A 19,876-nucleotide genomic window follows, 5' to 3' on the forward strand; every position below is an offset into this window, starting at 1 on the left:
CGCGCCGCGGGAGCGGGGCGGGCCCGGCGGTGCCGGATGAGGAGACTCTGAGGGGAAGTTTGGCCGCCGCCGCCGCCGCGGGCCCCGTGAGGAGGAGCCGCCGCCGGGAGCGCGGGCCCGGCACCGCCGCGCCGCCATGGGCAACCGGGGCATGGAGGAGCTCATCCCGCTGGTCAACAAGCTGCAAGACGCCTTCAGCTCCATCGGGCAGAGCTGCCACCTCGACCTGCCGCAGATCGCCGTGGTGGGCGGGCAGAGCGCCGGCAAGAGCTCGGTGCTCGAGAACTTCGTGGGCCGGTGAGCGGCGGCGGCGGCAGCGGCGGGGAGGGCGGCGGCGGTGGCGGGCCGGAGCGGCGGGAGCGGCGGGCGGCGCCACGGGCGTAGGGAGCGTTCGGGAATAGCGGCGGCGTAAGGGCGCGGCCGGCGGAGCCGGGCCTCGCTGCGCCAGCGGCGCACGGGCCGCGCAAACGGCGCAAGGGCCGCGCAAACGGGGCCGGGACCGGGACGGGGCCCGAGCGGGGACGGGGCCGGGACAGCGGCGGGGCCCGAGCAAGGCCGCGCCCGCCGGAACGCGGCTCCTAACGGGAGGGGCTCCGTGCCGGCCGGCCGCTCTCGGGGGAACGGGAGCGGAACGGGAGCGGGGCGGGGCGGGGCGGGCCGTACGGTGGTGGCGCGGGGGGGTTCGGGTCACGGCGGTCAGTCGCGATAGGAGTGAGGGCAGCGGGGGTTGAGAGGGTTCCAGAAGGATTCGGGGGGCTCGGTAGGCACTGAGAGCTCCCCGGTTTTCGCTGCTGGGTGCCGGTTCCGTGCCTGGAGCAGCGGCACCGGACGGTGCCCGGGCTCCCCACCCCGGGATTGCTGAGCTATGTGGGCCTTCCTCCCCAGCACCATCATCATCCTCGCCGCGGGGCTGTGCCCCGGAGATAGGAGCGGTGCTGGGGTGGGCCCGGGAACGGAGCGTGGCCGCACCGATAACGGGGAGCGGAGCAGGGCACGGGGGCATCCCAGAAACACCGGAACCCCGCGCTGGGCTGCCCCAGCCCTTCGCCTTTGTGCCCATCGGCCGCTCGCCCTAGCCGTGCCGAGCCGGTTCCTGCCGGTTACCGCGTCCTCTCCCGCTCTCGGTGCGGGGCTGTCGCTTCCTGAAGCACCGGGGCACCGGCAGAAGCCTCCTTGCCCTGGTGCCGCTCCATCCCGCCCTCCCCTCAACCTGCGCATTCCCAAAATTCCCAGCCACGTGTTTTTCCCGCTGTTTCAGGCTGGTTTGGACATCCCTTCCTCTGGAAGTGCCCCCTTGGGAGCTCCAGTGGGGCTTTGCTTTCCCCCTGGATCCTTCCCCTCCTGTGGCATTTCTCCAGGTGGATCCCAATCCAGGCTGGGATCCATCACTTTTCCCTCCTATCCCGGTGCAGGGCGGATTCCCAGCCTGGATTTGGGCTTTTCCAGCACTCGGGGTGGAATGGTGGAGTTATTCCCCATCCTGAATCCCCGGGAATTCCGGCACTGCTGGAAAACCATCCTTGATAATTAGATAATTAAACCCCTTTGTGTCACAGTCGGGTCCATCCATCCGGGTGTGCTAATTAGGGTTAATTACACCCCAGGGGTGTCCGGGATGGCCAGGAATGCTGACCTGGCCCTGTCCATCCCAGGTTTAGGGGCTGAGCAGGGCTGGGGTTTTTCCTCTGGATCACCCATTCCAGCTGGGCTGGGCTGAGCCAGGGCCTGGGGCTGTTCCCTCTGTCCCAACGATCTGATCTGCAGGGATCCATCGGGCCAGCCTCGGAAACTGCCCCTGGGGGGTTTATTCTCTCGATTTTTGCAGCCGTTGGAGCTATAACTCGGTTTTTCCCAGCCACCAGGAAGGCCTGGATCCATACTGGGAGGCCCTGGATCTGTGGTGGGAGGCCAGGCTGCTGTTTCTGTGGGGTTTGTACCCTCACAAACATGGGGAGATAATCCTGAGGTGCCCAAAGTCCCTTGGAGAGACCTGGAATTGGGCTGGGAGCCCTCTAAATCCATGCCTTAGCCTGAGTGGGCTGGAATTTCTCCCTGGGAAAGGGCCTGGCCTCACTGGGACATCCTTGAGGGGGTTGGGATGGGTGGTGAGGGGCCTGGGGCGCCTCAATCCCTGACTTTAGTGGGAGAAGCAGCGAGGGAATTGTCACCAGGATTCTTTCATCCCTCTGTGGAGCCTTGTCCCGGCGTCCCAGCCCTTCCCGGAGCTGTCTCTGGCCCGGGGGACAATGGAGCCCTTGTCCCCCGGGGGTGGGGACAGTCCCTGACCTCAATGGGGCATTATGTGCCCAAGGGAAGGCCGGGCTGCACCCCGGGCTGGGGATCCTCATCCTGCCTCAGCAGAGTGGGGCTGAGCCCCGGGCTGTGGGGACAGGAATTCTGTGGGAATTTCCTGCTATCCTTGGGGAGAGCTGAATGCCACAGGAACGGGACAAGGGCAGTGACCGTGGCATGGATTGGCCACGAGGGTCCCCTGGCTCCGGTGGGGCTGGAGGTGGCCAGGGCTGAACCCGTGGCCAGAGGAGTGCAGGGAATTCTGTCAGGAACCGTTTGGAGCTGGGTGGAACCAGGGCTGGGCGTTATGGAGACACGCTCAGGTGTTTCCCCAGGGATTTTCTCGGCATTAGGAAGTTCCCACCGCACTCCTCCACCCCCAGACCTTTGTCCCCGTGTCCCTTTGTCCCTTTGCTGGCCGCGGTCACACCTGAGCCCAGGTGGGAGGCGGCGGGATCCGGGCAGTGACGTCCCGGGGCTCCTCCGCGCGTCACGGCGGGGCTCGGATCCTGCCCAGCCGGACACGGGGACACGGGGACACGGAGCTGGGTGGCACCTGCCACCTGGCCTTGTCCTTCCTTCCCCTCTGCCTCTGGCACCTCCAGCTGGGGGGGCTGGGACAAGGGGATCACCTGGATTCCCCTGGGATCAGGGACAAGGGGATCACCTGGATTCCCCTGGGATGGGGGCTGGGACAAGGGGATCACCTGGATTCCGCCGGGATGGGGGCTGGGACAAGGGGATCACCTGGATTCCCTTGGGATGGGGGCTGGGACAAGGGGATCACCTGGATTCCCCCGGGATGGGGGCTGGGACATGGGGATCACCTGGATTCCCTTGGGATGGGGGCTGGGACAAGGGGATCACCTGGATTCCCTTGGGATGGGGGCTGGGACAAGGGGATCACCTGGATTCCCCTTGGGATGGGGGCTGGGACAAGGGGATCACCTGGATTCCCCCGGGATGGGGGCTGGGACAAGGGGATCACCTGGATTCCCTTGGGATGGGGGCTGGGACAAGGGGATCACCTGGATTCCCTTGGGATGGGGGCTGGGACAAGGAGATCACCTGGATTCCCCCGGGATGGGGGCTGGGACAAGGGGATCACCTGGATTCCCCTGGGATCAGGGACAAGGAGATCACCTGGATTCCCCTGGGATCAGGGACAAGGAGATCACCTGGATTCCCTTGGGATGGGGACTGGGACAAGGGGATCACCTGGATTCCCCCGGGATGGGGGCTGGGACAAGGGGATCACCTGGATTCCCCTTGGGATGGGGGCTGGGACAAGGGAGTCACCTGGATTCCCTTGGGATGGGGGCTGGGACAAGGGGATCACCTGGATTCCCCCGGGATGGGGGCTGGGACAAGGGGATCACCTGGATTCCCTTGGGATGGGGGCTGGGACAAGGGGATCACCTGGATTCCGCTGGGATGGGGGCTGGGACATGGGGATCACCTGGATTCCCTTGGGATGGGGGCTGGGACATGGGGATCACCTGGATTCCCTTGGGATGGGGGCTGGGACAAGGGGATCACCTGGATTCCCCTTGGGATGGGGGCTGGGACAAGGGGATCACCTGGATTCCCCCGGGATGGGGGCTGGGACAAGGAGGGAGCAGCAGAGCCAGAGGTGTTGGACCCCTCTTGGTGGGAATCACCCACCATTCCCTTGGGGATCACCGTTCCCTGTGGGCTCAGCTGGGGCCTCCCCGAGCTCCACTGCCCCTTTCCCCTCCCGGGGCTGTCCTGGGGCTGTCCCGGGTCTGGCCTGGGGCTGTCCCGGGGCTGTCCCGGTCGGGCTCTTCCCGCCAGACCCGTCCTCCCGGTCGGGCAGGAAGTGCATTTCCGAGCTGTCACCTCTGCTCCGGGACAGGGCTCGGGCTGTCACCGTGGGGGTGACACCGTCAGGGTGTTGTTGTTGGCACAGCCGTGCCATCCAGGCCGGGCAGTTCCCGTCAGAGCCGCTCCCAGGCAGGTTTATCACTCCCCATTCCCAGCAGGCGCTTCCCTGTCCCGTTCCTGCTGCCCCTGCTCGGGAAAGGGGTGGTGACAGCCCCAGCCCAGACTGGCCCTTGCAGCACCACCTTTTCCAGGCAGGATCCCCCCCAAAAGAGGCCAGAAGGAATTCTTTGGGAATTCCTGCTTTCCTTGGGGATCTGCCCTGCCAGCAGCGTCCTGTCCTCCCCCAGGAGAGCAGGGGTTGATCCCGTGTGCCCCCAGCGCTGGAGGAGCCCCCAGGATTCATTCACTCATTGACCCATCCTTTCCTCCCTGGCAGGGATTTCCTTCCCCGTGGCTCTGGGATCGTCACTCGCCGGCCTCTCATCCTGCAGCTCATCTTCTCCAAGACGGGTACGGGGCTGGGCAGGGGGGCAGGAGCTCCCTGGGAGCCCCGGGGGTGTGCACACACACACACACACATGGCAGCACTCCCACGGGGCACCCTCGGCTCCATCCGCTGCCCCCGCGCTCCCAGATCCCCCTGCTTATCCAGGAGGAATGTGGGGGAGAGCCCTGGGAATGCCTGGGAATGCCGGGGAGGCCGAGGGAAACCGAGCAAGGCTGAGCTGGGCACGGGGGTGGCTCGCTTTCCCAGCCAGGTTTCCTTGGTTACCCTCAGCCATCCTGATACCCGGGGAGAATTCCTCGGTGCCCTTCACCTCGAGCTGCCAGGCTCTTCTCCTGCCCAAAATTCCCTGGACTGGGATGAATCCCAGAGCTCCCAGTGACCTCCTGGGGCCCTCAGTGGCTCCTGGGAGCTGAGGAGGGTTGGGAAGAGCTGGTTGTGGGGTGGTGGGAGGGTTGGTGAGGGCTCTGGGCTGAGGGCTGAGCTGTCTGGGAGGATTCCAGCCCTGGCAGCGCCGAGGTTTCCGCTCTGCCCACACTGAGGGAAGGAGGAAGGAAGTTGCACCATCCCAGAGGCCACAGCGTGGCCCCACAGCTGCTGAAATCCCTTTTTTGGGGCAGATTGGGATCCAGAGGAGCTCCTGGGGGTCCTGCAGCCCCTCCTGGGTGCCCTGCAGCCCCTCCTGGGTGCCCTGCAGCCCCTCCTGGGTGCCCTGCAGCCCCTCCTGGGTGCCCTGCAGCCCCTCCTGGGTGTCCTGCAGCCCCTCCTTGGGGGTCCTGCAGCCCCTCCTTGGGGGTCCTGCAGCCCCTCCTGGGTGCCCTGCAGCCCCTCCTGGGGGTCCTGCAGCCCCTTCCCCATGTCCTGCAGCCCCTTCCCCACATTCCCCACACATCCCTTCAGACCCCCCTGCCCTGCTCCATCCCCCCCCCCCGAACATTCCCAGTTTTTCACCTTCCCAATCCCTTCCAGAATATGCCGAGTTCCTGCACTGCAAGTCCAAGAAGTTCACGGATTTCGACGAGGTCCGGCAGGAGATCGAGGCGGAGACCGACCGGGTGACGGGCACCAACAAGGGCATCTCCCCCGTGCCCATCAACCTGCGCGTGTACTCCCCGCACGGTGAGGGGAAAACCGGGAAACCCGGGGGGTTCCGGGGCCCTGCGGGAGCGAACCCACCGGGAATCCCACCGGGAATCCCACCGGGATCCCCCCTTCAGCCCGTCCGTGTCCCCCCAGTGCTGAACCTGACCCTGATCGACCTGCCGGGGATCACCAAGGTGCCGGTGGGGGATCAGCCGCAGGACATCGAGTTCCAGATCCGGGACATGATCCTGCAGTTCATCAGCAGGGAGAGCAGCCTGATCCTGGCCGTCACGCCGGCCAACATGGACCTGGCCAACTCGGACGCGCTCAAGATGGCCAAGGAGGTGGATCCGCAGGGTGAGGGGCTGGGGGGCGCTCCCTCGTCCTCCTCTTCCTCCTGCTCCTTGTCCTCTTGGTCCTCCTGCTCTCATGCTCTTTGTCCTTCTTCTTTCATCCTCTTCTTCCTCCTTCTCCTCTTCTTCTTCTTCCTGCTCTCATCCTCTTTGTCCTTCTTCTTTCATCCTCTTCTTCCTCCTTCTCCTCTTCTTCTTCTTCCTGTTCTCATCCTCTTTGTCCTCCTGCTCTCATCCTCTTCTTTCTCTTTCTCTCATTGTCTTTGTCCTCTTTCTCATCATCCTTTTCTTCCTCCTTCTCTTCATCCTCTTCTTCCTCCTTCTCCTCATCCTCTTCGTCCTCCTGCTCTCATCCTCTTTGTCCTCCTTCTCCTCATCCTCTTCGTTCTCCTTCTCCTCGTCCTCTTCGTCCTCCTTCTTTCATCTTCTTCTTCCTTCTCCTCATCCTATTCTTCTTCCTGCTCTCGTCCTCTTTGTTCTCCTGCTCTCATTCTCTTCCTCCTCCTTCTCCTCATCCTCTTCTTCCTCCCGCTCTCATCCTCTTCCTCCTCCTTCTCCTCCTCCTCCTCCCCTCCCCTCTCCTCTCCGTTCCGTGGGTCCCGTTGTGCGTGGCCGGGGTTCACTGGGGTCCCCCCTTGTCCCCTCAGGCCTCAGGACCATCGGGGTCATCACCAAGCTGGACCTGATGGACGAAGGCACCGACGCCCGCGACGTGCTGGAGAACAAACTGCTGCCCCTGCGGAGAGGTGGGCTGGGCCTGGGGCCCTGCGTGTCCCCCCTGTCCCCTCAGCTCACTCTGTGTGTCCCCTCAGGTCACTCTGTGTGTCCCCTCAGGTCACTCTGTGTGTCCCCTCTGTCCCCTCAGCTCACTCTGTGTGTCCCCTCAGCTCACTCTGTGTGTCCGCTTCAGCTCACTCTGTCCCCTAGCTCACTCTGTGTGTCCCCCCTGTACTCTCAGGTCACTCTGTGTGTCCCCTCAGCTCACTCTGTGTGTCTCCTGTCCTGTGTCCCCCTCAGCTCACTCTGTGTGTTCCCCTCAGCTCACTCTGTGTGTCCCCTCAGGTCACTCTGTGTCCCCTGTCCTGTGTCCCCCTCAGGTCATTCTGTGTCCCCTCAGCTCACCCTGTGTGTCCCCCGTGTCCCCTCAGCTCACTCTGTGTGTTCCCCTCAGCTCACTCTGTGGTGTCCTCTTCCAGCTCACTCTGTCCCTCAGCTCACTCTGTGTGTCCCCCCTGTCCTCTCAGGTCACTCTGTGTGTCCCCTCAGCTCACTCTGTGTGTCTCCTGCCCTGTGTCCCCCTCAGCTCACTCTGTGTGTCCCCTCAGGTCACTCTGTGTGTCCCCTGTCCCGTGTCCCCCTCAGGTCATTCTGTGTCCCCTCAGCTCACCCTGTGTGTCCCCCGTGTCCCCTCAGCTCACTCTGTGTGTTCCCCTCAGCTCACTCTGTGTGTTCCCCTCAGGTCACTCTGTGTCCCCTGTCCTGTGTCTCCCTCAGGTCACTCTGTGTGTCCCCAGTGTCCCCTGCCCTGTGTCCCTCCCTGGCTCTGTGTCCCCAGTGTCCCCCATGCCCTCAGTGTCCCCTGCCCTGTGTCCCTTCCTGGCTCCCCCAATGTCCCCTGCCCTGTGTCCCCCATGTCCCCAGTGTGCCCCAATGTCCCCTGCCCTGTGTCCCCTGCCCTGGCTCCCCCAGTGCCCCCTGCCCCATGTCCCCCAGTGCCCCCTGTGCCCTGTGGGTGCCGTTCCCGGGCCGGGTCCCTCAGTGTCCCCTGCCCCGTGTCCCTCCCTTGCTCCCCCAGTGCCCCCTGCCCCATGTCCCCCCGTGTCCCCCCATGTCCCCCGTGCCCTGTGGGCGCCGTTCCCAGCCCGGGTCCCTCAGTGTCCCCTCCCTCCGTGCCAGGCTACATCGGGGTGGTGAACCGCAGCCAGAAGGACATCGATGGCAAGAAGGACATCCGGGCCGCGCTGGCGGCCGAGCGCAAATTCTTCCTGTCCCACCCGGCCTACCGGCACATGGCCGAGCGCATGGGCACGCCGCACCTGCAGAGGGTGCTCAACCAGGTGCCACAGAGCCTGCTGGGAACAGGGGAGTGGTCCCGGTGGGACAGACCCCTCCTGCTGGGGACAGGGGGATGGTCCCGGTGGGACAGAGCCTGCTGGGGACAGGGGGATGGTCCCGGTGGGACAGAGCCCTCCTGCTGGGGACAGGGGGATGGTCCCGGTGGGACAGACCCTGCTGGGGACAGGGGGATGGTCCCGGTGGGACAGACCCCTCCTGCTGGGGACAGGGGGATGGTCCCGGTGGGACAGACCCTGCTGGGGACAGGGGGATGGTCTGGGTGGGACAGACCCCTCCTGCTGGGAAAAGGGGAATATTTGGGTGGGACAGACCCTGCTGCCCCCTCCTGCCTGGGACAGGGGGATGGTCCGGGTGGGACAGACCCTGCTGCCCCCTCCTGCTGGGGACAGGGGGATGGTCCGGGTGGGACAGACCCTTCCCACCTGGAAAAGGGGAATGGTCCAAGTGGGACAGACCCTGCTGCCCCCTCCTGCCTGGGACAGGGGGATGGTCCGGGTGGGACAGACCCTGCTGCCCCCTCCTGCTGGGGACAGGGGGATGGTCCGGGTGGGACAGACCCTGCTGCCCCCTCCTGCTGGGGACAGGGGGATGGTCCCGGTGGGACAGACCCCTCCTGCTGGGGACAGGGGAATGGTCCCGGTGGGACAGACCCTGCTGCCCCCTCCTGGCGGGGAAAGGGAAATGTCCCGGGTGGGACGGTCCCTTCTCGCTCATTCCCACCTGGAAAAGGGGAATGGTCTGGGTGGGACAGACCCTTCCCACCTGGGAAAGGGGACTTTTCCGGGTGGGACAGACCCTGCTGCCCCCTTCCCACCTGGAAAAGCGGAACATTCCGGGCTCCAGGCTGAGTTTCCCCCATCCCTGGCAGCAACTGACCAACCACATCCGGGAGACGCTGCCCTCGCTGCGCAGCAAGCTGCAGAGCCAGCTGCTGTCCCTGGAGAAGGAGGTGGAGGAGTACAAGAACTTCCGTCCCGACGACCCCGCCCGCAAAACCAAAGCCCTGCTGCAGTGGGTTCCTCTCCCAATCCCGGCGGGGTTTGGGCCTTCCCAGCTGGGAATGATCCCCCTGGGCTCGGGGAGGAGCTGGGATGGCTGTGCCTGCAGGGGGACAGCTCTCCTGGAGCATCCCTGGGAGCGCAGGAGAAATGGGATTGGTGTTTCCCCCACCCCGGCTGGAGGAATTTGGGGAAGTTTTGGTGCCTCATTCCCGGTTTTCCTGGCCCAGGATGGTGCAGCAGTTCGGGGTGGACTTTGAGAAGAGGATTGAGGGCTCGGGGGACCAGGTGGACACTCTGGAGCTCTCCGGGGGCGCCAGGATCAACCGGATTTTCCACGAGAGATTCCCCTTTGAGCTGGTGAAGGTGAGGATGGGGGGGGGTTCCTCTCCCTGGAGGCTTTTCCAGCCCAAACCATCCCAAGATCCCACCAAAATCAATCCCAAAGTTTGGGGCAGATGAAAAGGAGCAGCCCCTGCCTGGTGAGGCTGCAGGGATGGTCCATCCTGGCATGGGTCACTCTGGAGTGGGTGCTCTGTGGCTGCTGGACGGTGGGACAGTCCTGAGTCCTGATTGATTCCTGATTGATTCCTGATTGAGTCACTATTCCTGATTGATTCCTGAGTCCTGATTGAGTCCTGATTGATTTTCTGATTCCTGATTGAGTCATTATTCCTGATTGATTCATGAGTCCTGATTGAGTCCTGATTGATTCTTGATTCTTGATTCCTGATTGAGTCCTGAGTTCTGATTGGTTCCTGATTGATTCCCGATTGATTCTTGATTCCTTATTGATTCCTGATTGATTCCTGGTTCGTGATTGATTCCCGATTTCCAATTGATTCCTGGTTGATTCCTGGTTCCTGATTGATTCCTGATTTCTGATTCCTGATTGATTTCTGGTTCCTGATTCCTGATTCCTGATTGATTTCTGGTTCCTGGTTCCTGATTAATTTCTGGTTCCTGGTTCCTGATTCCTGATTTTTGATTCCTGATTGATTTCTGGTTCCTGGTTCCTGATTTTTGATTCCTGATTCCTGATTCCTGGTTGATTCCTGGATCCTCATTTCTGATTCCTAGTTTCTCATTCCCAATCCCTCATTCCCAGTTCCTCATTCCCAATCCCTGATTCCCCATCCCTGATTCCCTCTCCCTCTCCCGGCAGATGGAATTTGACGAGAAGGATTTGAGGCGGGAGATCAGCTACGCCATCAAGAACATCCACGGGGTGAGGCAAGTATCCCCCAGATCCCTCCCTGGGCACAATTCCCGAGCCAGATCCCAGGGGTTTTCTCTGCTGAGCAGGAAATGTTCCTCCAGGAGCAGGATGGCTCCCTGGGAGCAGGCCCTGCCTCTCCCAAAGCCGGGATCGCTCTCTGGGATCAGGGATCCCTCCCGGGGTGGGGCACTGGCCCAGTCCCGTCCCAGTCCCATCCCAGTCCCGTCCCAGTTCCGTCCCAGTTCCACCCTGATCCCTCCTTTCCCTCTCCCGGGCTCCAGGACGGGGCTGTTCACTCCTGACCTGGCCTTCGAGGCCATCGTCAAGAAGCAGGTGGTGAAGCTGAAGGAGCCGTGCCTGAAATGTGTGGACCTGGTGATCCAGGAGCTGATCAACACCGTGCGCCAGTGCACCAGTAAGGTACTGGTCAGCCCAGTAAGGCCAGTAAGGTACTGGTCAGCCCAGGGACAGGGACATACTGGTCAGCCCAGTAAGGCCAGGGGGACTGGTCAGCCCAGTAAGGCCAGTAAGGTACTGGTCAGCCCAGGGACACCAGGGGGGACTGGTCAGGCCAGGGACAGTGACATACTGGTCAGCCCAGTAAGGCCAGTAAGGGACTGGTCAGTTGAGGGATTGGTCAGCCCCTGACCAGTCCAGGGGCTGGGTGGGGTCTGGTGGGGTTTGGTGGGATTTATTGGGCTTTGCTGGGGTCTGGTGGGATTGGTTGGGGTTGGGTTGGGTCTGGTGGGCTTTGCTGGGGTCTGGTGGGCTTTGCTGGGGAGTGGGGCTGCTCCCCCCGCCCTGCCCAGCTCCATCCCAGCGTTCCTTCCCGGCCCCTCTCCCCCTTTTCCAGCTGGGCTCCTACCCCCGGCTGCGGGAGGAGACCGAGCGCATCGTCACCACCCACATCCGCGAGCGGGAGGGCAAAACCAAGGACCAGGTCAGCCCCCAGCCCCTGCCCAGCCCCCCCCCGAGCAGGAATCCCCCCTTGCCTGACCTCTGCTCCCCCCAGATCCTGCTGCTCATCGACATCGAGCTCTCCTACATCAACACCAACCACGAGGATTTCATCGGCTTCGCCAAGTGAGTCCTTCCCCGGGGGGGCCCTTCCCACATTCCCACCCTTGGGGGGACACTGGAGTCTCCCACGTTCCCAGCAGAGCCTCTGGCACCCGATTCCCTCAGCTTTGGGCTGGGAAAAGCTCCAGCCTCAGGAATTTGGGTGAATCCTGATGGTTCAGGCTCTTGGAGCTGTCCCAGAGCAGGAGTTGCCCCCTGTCCTCTCTGTCCCTCCTCCTCCTCTCCCCTGCCGGGGGCAGGGCTCTCCTGCCACCTTCCCGTGACTCCTCCTGGTGTTTTCCAGCCCCAAACCCTCCGGGAAGCCCCCAGACCCCAGCTCAGGGTGCCTGGAGCCCACCCTGCCCCTTCAATTCCCACACTCCTCCTCCTCCTCCTGGTTTTTTTTTTCTCTCTTCCCCCTTTTTTCTCTCTTTCCTCTCCGGTCACACTCCCTGCTCTCCTCCTGCTCTCTGCTGTCTCCCCTTGGATCCATCACCTCTCTCTGTCTCTGGACTCTTCTGCTCCTCTCCTGCCCCAGCTGTTTCACTGAGCAGCACGTGGCCACCGGGTGGGTACCGGGGCAGCTCCCCCTCCCCAGGGCATCCCGGGGGCTTCCCCGGGGGCTGGGGGGGCTGGGAGCTGGGCAGGCTCCCCCTGGGGCTGGGGGCTGGGAGCTGGGAGCTCCTCCTTGGCTGTGGGATCCCGGAGCTCCTCCTTGGGATTGGGATCCTGGAGCTCCTCTTTGGCTGTGGGATCCCGGAGCTCCTCCTTGGCTGTGGGATCCCGGAGCTCCTCCTTGGGATTGGGATCCTGGAGCTCCTCCTTGGCTGTGGGATCCTGGAGCTCCTCCTTGGGATTGGGATCCTGGAGCTCCTCCTTGGCTGTGGGATCCTGGAGCTCCTCCTTGGGATTGGGATCCTGGAGCTCCTCCTTGGCTGTGGGATCCTGGAGCTCCTCCTCCCAGTTCAGCCTTGGAATTGGGAATCAGGGAGCTTTTCCTTTGGCTGTGGGATCCTGGAGCTCCTCCTTGGCTGTGGGATCCTGGAGCTTCTCCTTGGGATTGGGATCCTGGAGCTCCTCCTTGGGATTGGGATCCCAGAGCTTCTCCTCCCAGTTCAGCTTTGGAATTGGGAATCAGGGAGCTTTTCCTTTGGGTGTGGGATCCTGGAGCTTCTCCTCCCAGTTCACTCTTGGAATTGGGATCCTGGAGCTCCTTCTCCCAGTCCACCCTTGGATTGGGAACCAGGGATCTTTTCCTTTAAATCTGGGGCCAGAGAGCTTCTCCTCTGCATCTGGGAGCTGGGTTGTTCCCCCTCCCAGTCCAACTGGGATCCCAGAGCTTCTCCTCCCAGTCCAACTGGGATCCCAGAGCTCCTCCTCCCAGTCCAACTGGGATCCCAGAGCTTCTCCTCCCAGTCCAACTGGGATCCCAGAGCTTCCCCTCCCAGTCCAACTGGGATCCCAGATCTTCCCCTCCCAGTCCAACTGGGATCCCAGAGCTTCCCCTCCCAGTCCAACTGGGATCCCAGAGCTTCTCCTCCCAGTCCAACTGGGATCCCAGAGCTCCTCCTCCCAGTCCAACTGGGATCCCAGAGCTCCTCCTCCCAGTCCAACTGGGATCCCAGAGCTTCTCGTCCCAGTCCAACTGGGATCCCAGAGCTCCTCCTCCCAGTCCAACTGGGATCCCAGAGCTTCCCCTCCCAGTCCAACTGGGATCCCAGAGCTTCCCCTCCCAGTCCAACTGGGATCCCAGAGCTCCTCCTCCCAGTCCAACTGGGATCCCAGAGCTCCTCCTCCCAGTCCAACTGGGATCCCAGAGCTCCTCCTCCCAGTCCAACTGGGATCCCAGAGCTCCTCCTCCCAGTCCAACTGGGATCCCAGAGCTCCTCCTCCCAGTCCAGCTGGAGCTCCCCCAGCTCAGCCCTGCCCGGGGATCCGGGAGGAGCTGTGGGGGTCGGGGCAGGCAGGGAGGGTTTCCCCAGCCCCCCCAGCCCCCCCAGATCCCAGCGCTGGGGTGGGGGTGTCCCCCCCTCTCCCCCCCATTCCCTCCCGGTGGGATTCTGACGGATTTCCCGGATTTTGTTCCCGCTCCTGACTAACGGTTCCGCCCCCTCGGTGCTCAGGAGAGACAGGTAGCTTTTCCCTCTGGTGCAGGTAATGCTCGATCCCAGTCCTGATCCTGATTCTGATCCTGATCCAGGGGGAATTGGGTGTTTCTGGAAGCTCCTGGTGCTCGGAATTCCCCCCGGGAATCGGCGGCCGCTCCTCCCCCTGCAGTCCTGGGAGGAGATCCCGGTGTCCCCTCCCCTCTGTGTGCGCTCTGTCCTGGGCAAACCTCGGGAGAAACCTCGGGAAGGGGCTCTGGAATTCCACCTTCGGCTCCCGCGGCGTTCCGGGCGCGTGGCCCTCGCTCCCCTCCCTCCTCCCCCCCCCTCACATTCCCGGTGTTTTTTCCCCCTTTTCCCAGCGCCCAGCAGCGGAACACGCAGACCAACAAGAAGAGAGCGATCCCAAACCAGGTACAGCTGGGCAACTCCTGGAATTCCTCCTCCTCCTCCTCCTCCTCCTCCTCCTCCTCCTCCTGCTCCTGTCCATGGAGGAGCAGAGCAGGAGCAGAATTCCTGCCTGGAAAACCAGCAGGATTTGGGACAAAACAGGCGGGGGGGGCAGCCCTGGGAGAGGGGGGGGGGAACCGGGAGGAGCCCGGGAGGAGCCCGGGGTGTCCCAGGAGGAGCCCGGGGTGTCCCCAGGGCCGTGTCCCCCCCCAGGGGAATGTTGGGGGGGGGGCAGGAGCAGCCGTGCCCCCTCCCCAGCCCTCGCTCCCCGCGGAAGCTCCGAGGGATTCACGCTGGGAATGACCATTAATAGCATGTAACAGATTTTCTTCTGCTGTTTCCCCGCTTTTTTCCTCCCTTTTTTTATTTGTGCTTCCCGCTCTCTCCCTCTCCTGTCCCCCTTCCCTGTCTCCTCTTCCTGCTTCTTTTTGTGTGTTTTTTTTTTTCCCCCCTTTAATTTTGCACACCCAAAGGGGGAGATCCTGGTAAGTACCACGGAGCGGGATGGTGCCGGGACAGCACCCCCAAAAACCCCCAAAACCACCCCAAAAAGCGCTGCCCAGGAGGGAGGACGCTGCTGGGAGGAGGGGGGTGGGATTCCCAGAGGGAGCAGCCGGGGTCTGCCAGGTGGAAATTGGGTTTGTCCCCCCCCTGTGCCCCCTCCAGGGGCTTTGGGGGTGCCTCACTCACTCTGGGATTCCCAAATTTTGGGAAGCAGGAGGCCAAAATCTTTCTGATTCAGCCCAGAACGGCTGGGGGGGGGGTGAGATTCCCTCAATTCCTTTGGGAACACCTGGAGGGAAGGGCTGGGAGCTCATTGCTCCCCCAAATTCCCGTTTTTTTTGCAGGGATTTGGGGTCTGGCCCTGCCCTGATTCCCAGAATTCCCAGAATTCCCAACCTGGCTGCTCCAAGCCCGCAGAGCTCCTCCCTCCTGGGCCAGGGAGGGCAGCAGCATTCCCTGCCGGGGGTCCCGGGGGTCCCAACCCCCCTGCTCCCCTCGGGGAGGTGGAAGTGTCTGACAGGGAATCCTTCCCAGCCCACTGTGGGATTTCCAGCCCCTCAGGGCAGGAAAAGCAGGAGAAAGGTTTGGATCCTGCCTCTGGACACAGCTGGAATGTCAGGCCGGGGGCAGGGGGTGTCAGCCCCCCCCCCGGGGGTGGCACTGAAATCTTTTCTTCTCCCAACTTTGGATTCCCTGGGGCTGCTGCTCCCCCCCAGGAGGGTTTGTGCCTCTCCCATTCCACGGATCCGGCCTTGTCCCGGCTCCTCAGACACTTCCACGTCCTCTGGGAGCTCCTGGGGACCCCCCGAGCTCCGGGCAGGGCCCTTCCCCCCCTCGGGATCGCGGTGGGAAAGGGGGAGAGCTGGGAATTGGGGAGGGGCGCCCTGCCCAGAGCCAGCCCCAGCCCCTTTTTCACCAAAATCCTTCGGTTTTAAAGGAATCTCCTCCCTCCTGCTCCTGCTCCTGGGCTTTTCCTGGAGGCTCCAGCTCCTGCTGGGCTGCACGGAGCCAAAATCCCCCCTCTCCCATTCCCTGCTCCCCCTTTTTCCTTTCAGCCCCTTTTCCTCTCCAAGGGCTGGAATCCCCCTCCCCAGCCATTCCCGAGCTCTCCAAGGGCTGGAATCCCCCTCCCCAGCCATTCCCGTGCTCTCCAAGGGCTGGAATCCCCCTCCCCAGCCATTCCCGAGCTCTCCAAGGCTGGAATCCCCCCCCAGCCATTCCCGACTCTCCAAGGGCTGGAATCCCCCTCCCCAGCCATTCCCCAGCTCTCCAAGGGCTGGAATCCCCCTCCCCAGCCATTCCCGTGCTCTCCAGGGCTGGAATCCCCCTCCCAGCCATTCCCAGCTCTCCCAGGCTGGAATCCCCCTCCCCAGCCATTCCCCAGCTCTCCCAGGGCTGGAATCCCCCTCCCCAGCCATTCCCGAGCTCTCCCAGGGCTGGAATCCCCCTCCCCAGCCATTCCCGAGCTCTCCAAGGGCTGGAATCCCCCTCCCCAGCCATTCCCGAGCTCTCCAAGGGCTGGAATCCCCCTCCCCAGCCATTCCCAGCTCTCCAGGGCTGGAATCCCCCTCCCCAGCCATTCCCCAGCTCTCCAAGGGCTGGAATCCCCCTCCCCAGCCATTCCCCAGCTCTCCAAGGGCTGGAATCCCCCTCCCCAGCCATTCCCCAGCTCCGCTGCCGCTCTGGCTTCGCTCCCCGCTCCCCCCCCCGGGATCTGCCGTGGCTCCCACGGGACCCCGGCCCCACCCCTGGGAGGGGTCTCACCCCCGGGGGTCCCCTGGAGCCGCGGCAGCCCCGGGTCTGGCCTGGCTCTGCCCCTGCCCGGGGGCTGCTCCCGCTCGGCCGCGCTGCCCCCTGAGCCCTGGCACTAACCCGGGGTGGGAGGGACTGGGATGGGCTGGGATAGGCTGGGATAGAGCCGGGATGGGCAGGGATAGCCGGGGATCCAGCTGTGGGATCACTGTAGGATCCAGCTGTGAGGGCCAGCTGTGAGATCCAGCTGTGTAGGGGCCAGCTGTGGCATCCAGATGTGAGATCCAGCTGTGGGAATCCAGATGCTGAGACCAGATGTGAGATCCAGATGTGTGGTCCAGCTGGGGCATCCAGATGTGGAGTCCAGCTGTTGAGTCCAGATGTGGCATCCAGATGTTGAGTCCGGATGTGTTATCCAGATGTACGATCCAGCTGTTGAATCCAGATGTGTGATACAGCTGTGCGATCCAGATGTTGAGTCCAGATGAGTTATCCAGATGTTGAGTCCAGATGTGAGGTCCAGATGTGGAGTCCAGACGTGGAGTCCAGATGCAGGGGCCAGATGTGGGATCCAGCTGTGGGGTCGCTGTGGGACCCAGCTGTGGATTCATCCAGCTGTGGGCTCCATCCAGCTGTGGGGTCCACCCAGCTGTGGGGTCCATCCAGCTGTGGCTCCATCCAGCTGTGGGGTCCATCCAGCTGTGGGCTCCATCCAGCTGTGGGGTCCATCCAGCTGTGGCTCCATCCAGCTGTGGCCCAGCTGTGACCCCCCCATTCCCGTGCCCGGTGCCGCAGGTGATCCGCCGGGGCTGGCTGACCATCAACAACATCAGCATCATGAAGGGCGGCTCCAAGGAGTACTGGTTCGTGCTCACCGCCGAGTCGCTCTCCTGGTACAAGGACGAGGAGGTACCGCCCCAGAACGGGCAAAAACGGGCAAAAACGGGCAAAAAAGGGGCAAAAACGGGGCGAAAACAGGCCCAGAACGGGCAAAAACGGACCCAGAACGGGCAAAAATGGGCAAAAACGGCCCCAAAATGGGCAATTTGGGGTTCTTGAGGGGAAAATGGGGAAAATCCGGGATGCCAGAGAGAAAAATGGGGAAATTCCCAGATTCCAGAAGGAAAAATGGGGGAAATCTGGGATTTCCTGGGGGAAATCTGGGTGTTCCAGAAGGAAAAACGGGGGAAATCTGAGGTTCTTGGTGGAAAAATGGGGAAAATCCAGGGGTTTCAGAAGGAAAAATGGGGAAAATCTGGGATTCTGGGGGGGAAATGGGGAAAGTCTGGGATTCCTGGAGCTCTGGAGGGAAAACCTGGGCTGTGGGGGTGGGATCTGGGGTTCCTGGGGAGGGGTCCCCGGATGAGGGGTGATTAGCGCTCGGGGTTAATGATCAGATCCCCAATTCCCCTGGAAGGGTGGGGGGGGGTCTGGGGGCTCCTGCCCCCCTCTGGGTGACCCCAATTCCCAAAGGGATCCCTCAGGGTGCTGCAGACCCCCCCCAATTCCCAAAGGGATCCCTCAGGGTGCTGCAGACCCCCCCCCCAATTCCCTAAGGGATCCCTCAGGGTGCTGCAGACCCCCCTCCCAATTCCCTAAGGGATCCCTCAGGGGTGTCCAGGGGTGCTCCAAGACCCCCCCTCAGGGCTCTCCAGAGCCCCCCTCCCTGGGCAGGGCTGGGGCAGCTCCAGCCCCTCCCTGGAGGTTTTGGGGTCTCCAGCCCCTCCTGGGGTTTTGGGGTCTCCAGCCCCTCCCTCTCCTCCGCTGCCGGGACCCGGGCTGTGGGGAGGGGGCTCTGCCGTGACTGGGGGGGCTCTGGGGGGGCCGCAGCCCACTGAGGCTCAGGGAGCGGAGGCACGGACACCCACACGGACACGGGGACACCCACACGGACACAGGGACACCCACACGGACACGGGGACACCCACACGGACACGGACACCCACACGGACACGGGGACACCCACACGGACACGGGGACACCCACACGGACACGGGGACACCCACACGGACACGGACACCCACACGGACACGGGGACACCCACACGGACACGGACACCCACACGGACACGGACACCCACACGGACACGGGGACACCCACACGGACACGGACTCGGCGTTTATTTCCCGGGACTCTCCGGGCGCGGCTCTCGGAGCCCATCCCGCTTTTCCTTTGTTCCTCCGGCCTCTTCCAGGCCAATCCCGAGCCCCGCAGACCCCCCCCAAATTCCCCCCCGAGCCCACCCACCCACCCCGAGCCCTCCCGGTTCCCTGCGGGGCCTCTCCGGGGGGAACCACCGGGAGCAGCCTCGGGATGAACGCGGCTCGGTGCTCATCCCGCCGGCTGCCCCAAAATCCCGGGACACCGACGGGGCACGGCCCCCCCGGGACCCCCCCCGAGATCCCCCGGGACCCCCCGGGACCCCCCGGGCCGGGAAAGGAAAGCGGCGATTCCTGGGGAGGGGAGATTCCCAAAAAGGGGCAATTCCCAAAAAGGGGCAATTCCCAAAAAGGGCAATTCCCAAAAAGGGCAATTCCCAAAAAGGGCAATTCCCAAAAAGGGCAATTCCCAAAAAGGGCAATTCCCAAAAAGGGCAATTCCCAAAAAGGGCAGTTCCCAAAAAGGGGCGATTCACAGGAAAGCAGCGATCCCCGGGGAAGGGAGATTCCCAAAAGGGGGGAATTCCCGGGAAAGCAGCGATCCCCGGGGAAGGGTGATTCCCAAGAGGGCAGAATTCCCGGGAAAGGAGGGAAGGGGCGATTCCCGGGGAAGGGGAGATTCCCAGAAGGGCAGAATTCCCGGGAAAGCAGCGATCCCCGGGGAAGGACGATTCCCAGAAGGGCAGAATTCCCGGGAAAGCAGCGATCCCCGGGGAAGGGTGATTCCCAGAAGGGCAGAATTCCCGGGAAAGCAGCGATCCCCGGGGAAGGGTGATTCCCAAAAGGGCAGAATTCCCGGGAAAGCAGCGATCCCCTCCTACCTGCGGCAGCTCCGGCTGCGGCGCCGCCCGCGCCGGCGTAACCAATGTGCAGACTACTGTGCATCCCTTCCCACCTGAACAGGTAGTCTGAACACTGGGAACGCCGGCCCGGCTCTCCCCGCCCCCCCGGGGGGGTCCTGCCCCCTCCCCTCGGGGCTCCAGGGCTGGGGGGGGGTTTGTTTTTGGGGGGGGGGTCGCAGTCCCGGGGCCGTGGCTTTGTCCGGTCCTGACGTGGCAGCGGATCCCGCCTGGAAGAGCCCTGAGGGTTCCTCAGGAAATCGATGGGGAGGGGGCGGGGTGAGGGGGGGGCGGGGGGCCCCGGCCCCGGGTTCGCGGCCTCTCCACAAAGGCCAACGTCACTTTTTGGGACCGTCTGGAGACAGAAGCGGGGCTGGAGCTGCTCCTAAACAATTCCAGATGTTGTCGTTCCGGCGGGCCCCTGGCTGGGAGCGGCTCCCAGGCTCCTTCCTGGAGCAGGGTGGGCTCCAAGGGGGGGGTCCAACCCCCTCCCAAACCCCAGAGCAGCCCCCGCAGGGATCCCTGATCCCTCCCAGAGCAATTCCCCATCCCAGGCTCCCCGGGGTGAGCCGGGGGTCTCCCCTTGAGCCTGTTCCAGCGGGAGTTTGGGGTCTGCAGTTCCCAAATCCGGGGTTTT

At 63.4% G+C, this 19,876-nt stretch overlaps 1 protein-coding gene and 1 long non-coding RNA gene across 8 annotated transcripts; one reads left to right on the top strand and one right to left on the bottom strand.

The window, feature by feature from the left end:
* Positions 1–37: 37 nt before the first annotated feature.
* Positions 38–18,458, top strand: DNM2 (dynamin 2). Of its 3 annotated transcripts, XM_050984002.1 has the most exons (15): positions 38–297; positions 4,574–4,647; positions 5,612–5,761; positions 5,879–6,082; positions 6,726–6,824; positions 7,975–8,135; positions 9,023–9,165; positions 9,383–9,518; positions 10,318–10,385; positions 10,653–10,791; positions 11,225–11,311; positions 11,384–11,454; positions 13,898–13,949; positions 14,459–14,470; positions 17,037–18,458. In XM_050984002.1, the coding sequence occupies exons 1-15, from the start codon at positions 137–139 to the stop codon at positions 17,298–17,300; spliced, it is 1,821 nt and encodes a 606-aa protein (XP_050839959.1). In that variant the 5' UTR covers positions 38–136; the 3' UTR covers positions 17,301–18,458. The 3 variants fall into 3 exon arrangements, with proteins under 3 accessions (XP_050839959.1, XP_050839960.1, XP_050839961.1); XM_050984003.1 differs by lacking the exon at positions 14,459–14,470; XM_050984004.1 differs by lacking the exons at positions 13,898–13,949; positions 14,459–14,470; positions 17,037–18,458 and adding an exon at positions 13,554–13,872.
* LOC127060557 (uncharacterized) lies at positions 308–4,563 on the bottom strand. Of its 5 annotated transcripts, none has more exons than XR_007779768.1 (4): positions 3,873–4,563; positions 3,436–3,631; positions 3,361–3,400; positions 308–2,959 (listed from the first exon to the last, which is right to left on the bottom strand). It is a non-coding gene; the product is annotated as an uncharacterized LOC127060557 (long non-coding RNA). The 5 variants fall into 5 exon arrangements; XR_007779765.1 differs by having other exon boundaries at positions 308–2,999; XR_007779767.1 differs by lacking the exon at positions 308–2,959 and adding an exon at positions 3,213–3,280.
* Positions 18,459–19,876: the final 1,418 nt, after the last annotated feature.

This window comes from Serinus canaria, chromosome 25 (assembly GCF_022539315.1).
Source record: "Serinus canaria isolate serCan28SL12 chromosome 25, serCan2020, whole genome shotgun sequence".
Taxonomy (NCBI): domain Eukaryota; kingdom Metazoa; phylum Chordata; class Aves; order Passeriformes; family Fringillidae; genus Serinus; species Serinus canaria.